The sequence below is a fragment of the Aethalodelphis obliquidens genome, unplaced genomic scaffold (genome assembly GCF_003676395.1).
Source record: "Aethalodelphis obliquidens isolate GAN/ISIS:26980383/991018 unplaced genomic scaffold, ASM367639v1 scaffold68, whole genome shotgun sequence".
Taxonomy (NCBI): Eukaryota; Metazoa; Chordata; class Mammalia; order Artiodactyla; family Delphinidae; genus Aethalodelphis; species Aethalodelphis obliquidens.
The window spans coordinates 3,321,257-3,329,099 of record NW_020838012.1 but is presented as its reverse complement, the minus strand read 5'-3'; the positions used below and the strand labels follow the sequence as shown (position 1 = coordinate 3,329,099).

The 7,843-nt window shown below is 36.2% G+C and overlaps 1 protein-coding gene and 1 pseudogene across 4 annotated transcripts in view; one reads left to right on the top strand and one right to left on the bottom strand.

Moving 5' to 3' along the window:
- WWP1 (WW domain containing E3 ubiquitin protein ligase 1) overlaps nucleotides 1-7,843 on the top strand; it is a 112,515-nt gene that overhangs the window by 28,240 nt on the left and 76,432 nt on the right. For all 4 annotated transcript variants that reach the window (XM_027089767.1, XM_027089769.1, XM_027089766.1 and 1 more), the window contains one exon: nucleotides 4,502-4,592. In XM_027089767.1, coding sequence (XP_026945568.1) covers nucleotides 4,523-4,592 — 70 coding nt within the window. In that variant the 5' untranslated portion in view covers nucleotides 4,502-4,522. The remainder of the gene's footprint in view (nucleotides 1-4,501; nucleotides 4,593-7,843) is intronic.
- LOC113611143 (eukaryotic translation initiation factor 4B pseudogene) lies at nucleotides 24-1,983 on the bottom strand (annotated as a pseudogene).

Here is a 7,843-nt window from a genome sequence, read left to right as displayed (position 1 = left end):
CCCGCTAGTGTCCACGTGTTTATTCTCTTCATCATGTCTCTATTTCTGCTTTGCAAATAGTTTCATCTGTTTTGGTCCACTTGATCCATGGAAAATTAGTGTGTGTTGAAATCGCCCAAGGCAATGGTCAATTTGTCAGTTTCTTTCTGTGGTTCTAACAATCTTTGGAGGCTTTTCTCCCCCCAGGAGATGGTGAATTTTATTTTGCCTTGTATGGATAGAGATTTGATTTGCTTAGAAATGTTCCATGGTAAAGAGAGACCAGGAGAAAGCACAGTATGTAGAATTCTATTTTAATTTTCACTGTCAACTGGGAGAGCAGCATACTCACAGTACTGAACTCAGAAGCTGGATTCTTCAGGGTTCTTTGGCTCAGCTGCAGATTGGAGTTCTTGATCCTTTGTTATGTTTCCTTTCAGACTTCTTCCATTAGTCTTTGTTCCTTCATCTCTTGGTCCATGCTTGAGTTCCCACTTTCACCTTTTGGGACACTCACCAAATCTGTTTTATTTTCATCTTTCCAGGTTTCATCTTTCCTGAGATGTTGAGCTGGAGTGACTTTTCCTTCATCACTTGTAGGGGATTGCTGCTCTATGTTTGAGCTCTGAGATCAAGTAGAAAGATTAGCACTTCACTTCACCCAAGCATTCTCTGTTGATGGAGGGGCCAGCATTGCCTTTAGTAGCTAATCAGGTTTGGGAAGCTTAGAAGTTGGAGAGTGACAGTCTTTTGCCTTAGTGAGTATTTCATTTTCCAGAGACATCTCACTCTCCTTCATGCATCCCCGTCTGACTTCTGGCAGATGTGGCAAGGTCCCAATCTGAGATGACGCACTTCCTGTCTTTGACCATTACTGTTCTAAATTTTCTTCACTCTGCCAGTTTGGGTGTCTCTCCTGAGGCTGTCATTCTAGTTTTGGTTCATCGAACTGATGCTGCGATTTCTCCCTTTCCTTCTGTAGCTGGTCTTCTACTTGCTGTCTCACAGGTGGGTCAGCAGGCTTTGCTGCTCCAAAGATGGAAGCTGCTTGACTAAACTGGGAAGTACCAGCAGAGGAGTCATCTTCCTTAGGACTACTCTGAGGCTTTAGATTCAGTTTGGGTCTCTGGGAGGGTCCTCTATCATCACACCTGTAATCATCTGGAGACCAGTTGTCTTTGGTGCTCCACGACTGAATGTCCTGTCTATCCATCTTCACAGTGGTCCTGCTTCCTCTGTAGTCGTCATCCCTATAGTACCCACTACGACTTGCATTTCTGCCATTGTTTATCCTGAAGTCATAGCCTCTACCATGGTCTCTGCTGCCTTAGTCATGATAGCAGTCCTGGCCTCCGTAGTGATCACAGTGTTTGCCTTCAAAGCTCTCTTCACCTCTCCTAGGTGGATAGTCAAATCCAAGCTGTCTATGGCAGGACAGTTCCTCAAGTCTGTATCGATTTTGTGAGAAAGCTGATTTCTTTTTCAGCCCAAAGAATGATCATCCTTGTCTTTTTCCCGTGCTTGATTAGCAGTGTCCCCTGGAATTCAGTTACCTAGAGATTTTTTTATTGAGGTTGAGGACACAGAGCAGGGACTCCAGGTTCTCAAACTCAGCATTATTGAAACCTTTCAACCTCTCTGGATTACTGGGTTCGCATGGTAAATACGCTGCACTGATACTTAATCCTCTAAAGAATTCCTTAATGGAGACTTCTGTCTATCACAAGTTGGGTTCCCCAGAAAAGCAGTGTAGGGTGGCAGATGGGGAAATGGCTCTGGTTCCCAGGCAGCCTGTGGAGCAGTGGGCAGGATGTATTGGTTAGTTGCAGGTGCCTTATACATGTTGTCATCCTAACTGTGCCAAGTGCTTGAAACATCCTCCAGATCATCTGTTCTATCAGTCCAGCTGACTGGTTTGGGGATATAGATGCTGCTTCCACCAGTGTTACTACCATCCTCAGCCTGTAAGCCTGTTAGGGAGATAGGGTTCCCATTCTTCTTGGCTCAGGTCACTTTGCTGGGCTAGGGGAAAGAACCAAAACGAGGCTTTTTTTCTTTTTTTTTTTTTTAAGCATGCAAATTTGGAGTTTTATTTTCTACTTACTAGATTGGATCTTGTATCATTTTCTTTGTTCTCCCTAATAATGCTCTTTTTCTGCTATTATAACTAATCCCAGCTTTCTTTTTGTTTATATTTGCCTAATATGTCCTTTTCCATATTTTTGCTTTCATCCAATCAGCATCTTTATTTTGTAGGTGTCTCTTGTCTTACTTTTGAATTTGTCCGTATACATTTATTGTGATTATTTCTATATTTGAACTCTCTTTGTGCTTTCTGATAGTCCGGGTTGCTTTATGCCTTTTTTTTTTCCCTTTCCTTTTCTAGCCTTTTTTTGGGAATTGATTTTTTTTTTTTTAAATTGTATTCTCTTCTCTACTAGTTTGGAAATTACACTCACTTATTTCTATTCTTTTATGATTACCCTTGAAATTCTGCTGACATACTATTAATATATAGGCTAAAGTTAAACCAGATCATAATCCCTCTGCTGGACAATGCAAGAATTTACATCACCAACTCCTATCCTCTCTCTTCCTACCCTGCTCCTCCATTATATGCTTCTGTTCCTTATTCCATATTTGAACGGTTTATACGGGTTTTATTTAAATACCATAATAAGATGTTGTTATTGTTATTTTATTCAGACAATGTTTATTTAGATTTATTTGTATGCTTACTAATTTCTTTACTCGTCTTTTCCTTCTTGCATCTCAGATCATCCTTGTGTGTAATTTTACTCTTTTATGAAACATGTCCTTTAGATTTTGTTGAAGTAAAGGTCTGCTGCCGGTAAACTCTCTTTTGGTTTATCTGGCAAAGTCTTAATGCCTTCTGTGTCCCAGAGAGAGTTTTAGTGGTTGAATAATTTTTGTCTCAGTTCTTTGCACATAGATGCTTGTTCTACCTTTTGTGCTTCCATTGCTGCTGTTGAGAATTCTGCTATCACTTTACTCTCTTCTTTTATATGTAATCACTTTTCTTTCTGATTGCTTTTAACATGCTCTCTTTTGGTGTTCTGCAGTTTGACTGCTTTGTGTCCAAATGTGAGTGTCTTTATGTTTATCCTGCCTCTTTTATATATATTGTATTTCTTAGAATTGTGAATAAATGTTTTTCATGGCTCCAGAAAATTAAGTCATTTTCTCTCCTGGTATGACCTCCTCTTTCTTCATTTTCTGAGATTATGAGTAGAAATATATTTCAGGTCACGTTTTATCTTTCACGTCTTTTAGCTTCTTTTTCATATTTTCAAGCTGTTTATTTCAGCATTACTTCTAAATGATTTTTTTAGGTTTATGTTCAAGTTTACTGATTCTTAAGTTCTGTCTAATCTGAGTAAACTATGGATTTTAATTAATAATATATTGATATTGGTTCATTGATTATGACAAGTGTAGCATACTAATATAAGAAATTAATAGTAGGGGAAACTGGGTATAGGGTATATGAGAACTCTGTTATCTTCACAACTTTTCTGTAAATCTGAAACTATTCTAAAATGAAGAGTTTAAACAAATTCTATATGATTCTTTTTCAGATATGCAATGCCATTTTCATAGTCTCTTTGCTTGACCATGTTTTATTTTATCTTTTATTGCTAAAACTAATTTTTAAAAGTTTGTTTAATGATCATAATATGTAAAGTTCATAAAGGGTAAGAAACATATTTGTTAATATTTCTCAATCTTGCCCTGAATGTTCTACTTTATGTTAGTAGGTTAAAAGTGTATAGAAGGTTAGCCTTAAAATATTTGCCATGCAGAAGAAAGCTGCTTTGTATTTTATTTAAAAACTAAAAATTGGGTGGAGCAGTGAAACAGAACTTGAAAAAAATTATCTATAAAAAGAAACATGCAGGATTTACTGGGGACATGACAACTTAATGTAATATATAAACCTGCTCTAGGTACTGTATTTAAAGATTATGATAAAGGACATTGTTGGGACAGGTGATGAAATTATAGTATATGGACTGTATATTAGATAATAATAATGTACTAGCTAAGTTCCTGAATTCTATTATTGTATTGTATTGTGAGAATATTTTTATTCATAGGAAATACATACTAAAGTATTAAAGAGTAAAGGGACAGTTTACTTAGGTGGTTCAGGTAGTAAATTAATACTGTATAATATTATATAATATGTAAAAATAAACATATAAAAATTATTTGTGTATTTGTTTGATTTATAAATCAACACATGACCCTGGATTCTTAGTACCATCATTTATTTTATTGCTCAAGTTGACCCAGATATGGTTACTTAGCCATATTCTCTTGTAGTTCTTACAATAATAATAAGTCTTAATTTTAAATGGGGGACAGCTGTGGCTATATCAACATGTGATGGGTTGAAAATATTCTCTTAAGTGTGGTTTCTTAGTTAATTCAAGTAAACAGTGTTAATCATATTGAAAATTATAATCTCTAATATATGAATAAATTAACTTTTTTGTAGGTTTAAGCTGAATTTTGGGACATGGCCACTGCTTCACCAAGGTCTGATACTAGTAATAATGACAGTGGAAGGTTACAGTTACAGGTAACTGGTAAGTTATTTTCACAATAATTTAAAATAGTAGTTCCTTGATGAAACTTTCTTTTTAATACCTAATTCAGCAGACTTATTTCATAAGTATATTTTCTTTTAGATTCATGCCATGGTGTATTTGTTGCAATAGGCCTCAAAGCTAGAAACCCTCTAAAAATATTTTATGTGTTCAGTAAGTGTTTATTGAACCTGTGCTGGATGCAGAGAAGCTATATCCTCTGGTGGTGGGAGAATTTGTGTATTGGAATAAACACCATTGAGCTGGTCCTTAAATGATTATTAGGATGGAGAAGGATGCTAAAAGCCTTTTTTCATCCATTTAAGCTATTCATTTAATCATTGGGCAAATATTTGTTAAGTGGAATTCTATATATGAAAACACAGGCCCTAGTACTCCAGGAACTTACTATATAATGTTGAGACAGATTTGTTTTGCATGGACAGTTACCATGCAAAGTGATCATTAACTGGATGCAGTGAGAACTTAGAGGAAAGTGTCATAGGTCTGCTTGGGATTGGAGATGGCCTATAGATCTAGGAGAATAGGGTAAGAGAAAGACTCACAGAGGGTAACACTTTGACTCTTGTAGGAGGGCTCAGAGTTCATTTCAAATTAGATTGGCAGCTAAAAGCATGAGAGAGAGAGGGAACAGCATATGTAAAAGCATGAAAGAGCCTTTTTTTAGGTGACTTCAGACAATTTATTTTAGCTAGTTGGAATAATGATTCAAGGAGTGGTCCTTAAACCAGCAATTTTACTAGTAGAGATTTATTTTGTAGGTATTTATATTATTTATTAATGCATATAAATAATGTCCATATATAATATATGTATATAGTTTTTTTATATATAAATATCTACAAGATGAATTAGTAGAAGTAACAGAGAGAGAGTGAGAGAGAGTTTTTAATAGCAAAAAACTGACAGTGGAATTCTAGATAAACAATGACATGAAGTAAATGAATACGGGTACCAGTAAGAGCCAAGTTCTAAGATAATATTAAGTGAAAGAGCAAGTTCTGGAATAGTGTGTTTAGTATGTGACCATATGGATGTGAAAAAGGAGGGGTGTTTGTATGTGCCTCTATGCTTATAACATTAGAAATAATATTTGCCTTAGGTGGGGCAGGATTGAGCTTAGAATAAGAAGGAGATATACTGTAATTCCCATGGTACTCATTACTGTGAGGTCAGTTGTTTCTAGGAGTTTTCAGTGAACGAGAACTAGGAAATGTTTATTGTCTTAGAAAGCAAAAAACAAATCCTGAGTTCATGCTGATATTTGCAATTCAAAATAATAGCTATAGCCTCTAAGTAACCATTTTCCACTAAAAGGAGCAAAAAGTTATTTTTACTTCATTTGACTTTATATTTCTATCTCTTTTCTCTTAACCTCAGAATTTTAATTCTAAATGATGTTAACACAGTTATATCTGTTTTATCCTAACATACACAGAATAGCAAAGTTAAAATTACCGAAAGTAACAGGCCCACTCATCACAGTTTTAAGATTTCTTTGTGAGCTTCCCCTCCTTAGGATGTATAGTCAGAGTACCATGTTTCAAAGTAACTTAATTTTCTATTTGGTTATGCCACCAACTGGACTAGTTAGATTCACTGCTTTTAGTTATTTACTTTTTATTTAATTTTGTTTTATCACCATACAAAACATTTATACAGTTCTGGAGTCAAAATTATTAAATTAAGGTATATTTGGAGAAGTCTGGCTACTTTATCCCATTCCTCCCCCGTCTCTCCCTTGCCCTTTTGGTAAACATTTTTATTTATTTTCATTTATCCTTCCATTTCTTCTTTTTGAAAATATAAGCAGATATGCACAGTGTATGTATTCACATCTCTCCTCCCAACCCTCTAGTTCTTAGCACCTAGTTTCTGCACCTTGCTTTTCTTCATTTAACAGTAATATCCTGGAGTAATATCCGTAGCAGGGTATTCCATACACCTTTTTATCGCTACACAGCACTCTATTGACTAGATATACCAAAATTAATTCAGCTAGCCCCCTATTGATGGACATTGGGTACCATGTTTTGTTATTGCAGATAGTCCTATGCTACAGTAAAGAGCTTCGTGCGAATGTCATTTCTTATTTTTGCTCGTGTCATTAGGATAGAATCCTAGAATGAGATTGCTGGGTCAGAGAGTAAGCACGTGTAATAATGTCAATCACAGTTGATCCCTGAACTGCAGGGTTTATGGGTGCTGACTCCTGTGCAGTTGAAAATCCGTGTATAACTTTACAGTCAGCCCTCAGTGTCCATGGTTGCACACCCATGGATTCAACCAACCGTTGATCGTGTAGTACTGCGATATGTCCTTATTTTAAAAAAACCTGCGTGTAAGCGGATCCACGCAGTTCAAACCCCTGTTGGTCAAAGGCCAACTATGTTGCCAAGTTCCTCTCCATAGGATCTGTACTATTTCTGTGTTCCCACCAGCTGTCTATGAGAATGCCTGTTTTCCTATAGCCTCATCAAGATATGCTGTCAGGCATGTTGACAGGTCAGAAGTGGTATCGTGTCATTTTAAATATCATTTCTCTCATTATAAGTGAGGTTGAGCCATGTTTAAGGGATATTTGTATTTAGTTTTCTGTGAACTGAGAACTTACATGTTTTGAAGCAATTTCCTGGTAATTCTGATGTGTATTGCACTTAAGAACCAGTTATACGTGTAATTTCTAATACTTCTGCTTTTGCTCTGCATAAGCTTAGAGCCGTATATTTGGTTACAGTGTTGCTTGTGCAGGACCTGTGGCCTACATATCTGAGGTGTGACTTTCTTCCTGTTCTTTACCTAATGTATGAGTACTTAATTGAAGTAGCAAAGAGCTGATCTAGCTGATTTGAGCCAAAAGGCAACTTACAGAGAAGCTATCAGGTAGCTAATAGAATCACCGGAAGTCTAGAGAACCAATTGGAAAATAGGTATGGACCAAAGGAATGTAATTAGCCAAGATAGTGCCTCCACAGTATTTATCATTTCACATATCAGTTATTATTCTCCTTTGAAATACAGTGATGCTCTTGGGAAACCAAACTTGGACCTGTGCTAAATGGCACCAGGTTTTAGTGCCTTGCTTTTCCTCTTTTTTCCTTGCCTTTGCCTTTCTTTCATTTTGTTGATCTGGTTTTTTAAATTACAAAACACCTTAAAATCCACAATCTTATTGATCTAACAGTGCCTTATGTAATAAATATGTACTCCAGTTTTACCAAGGAAGGAAC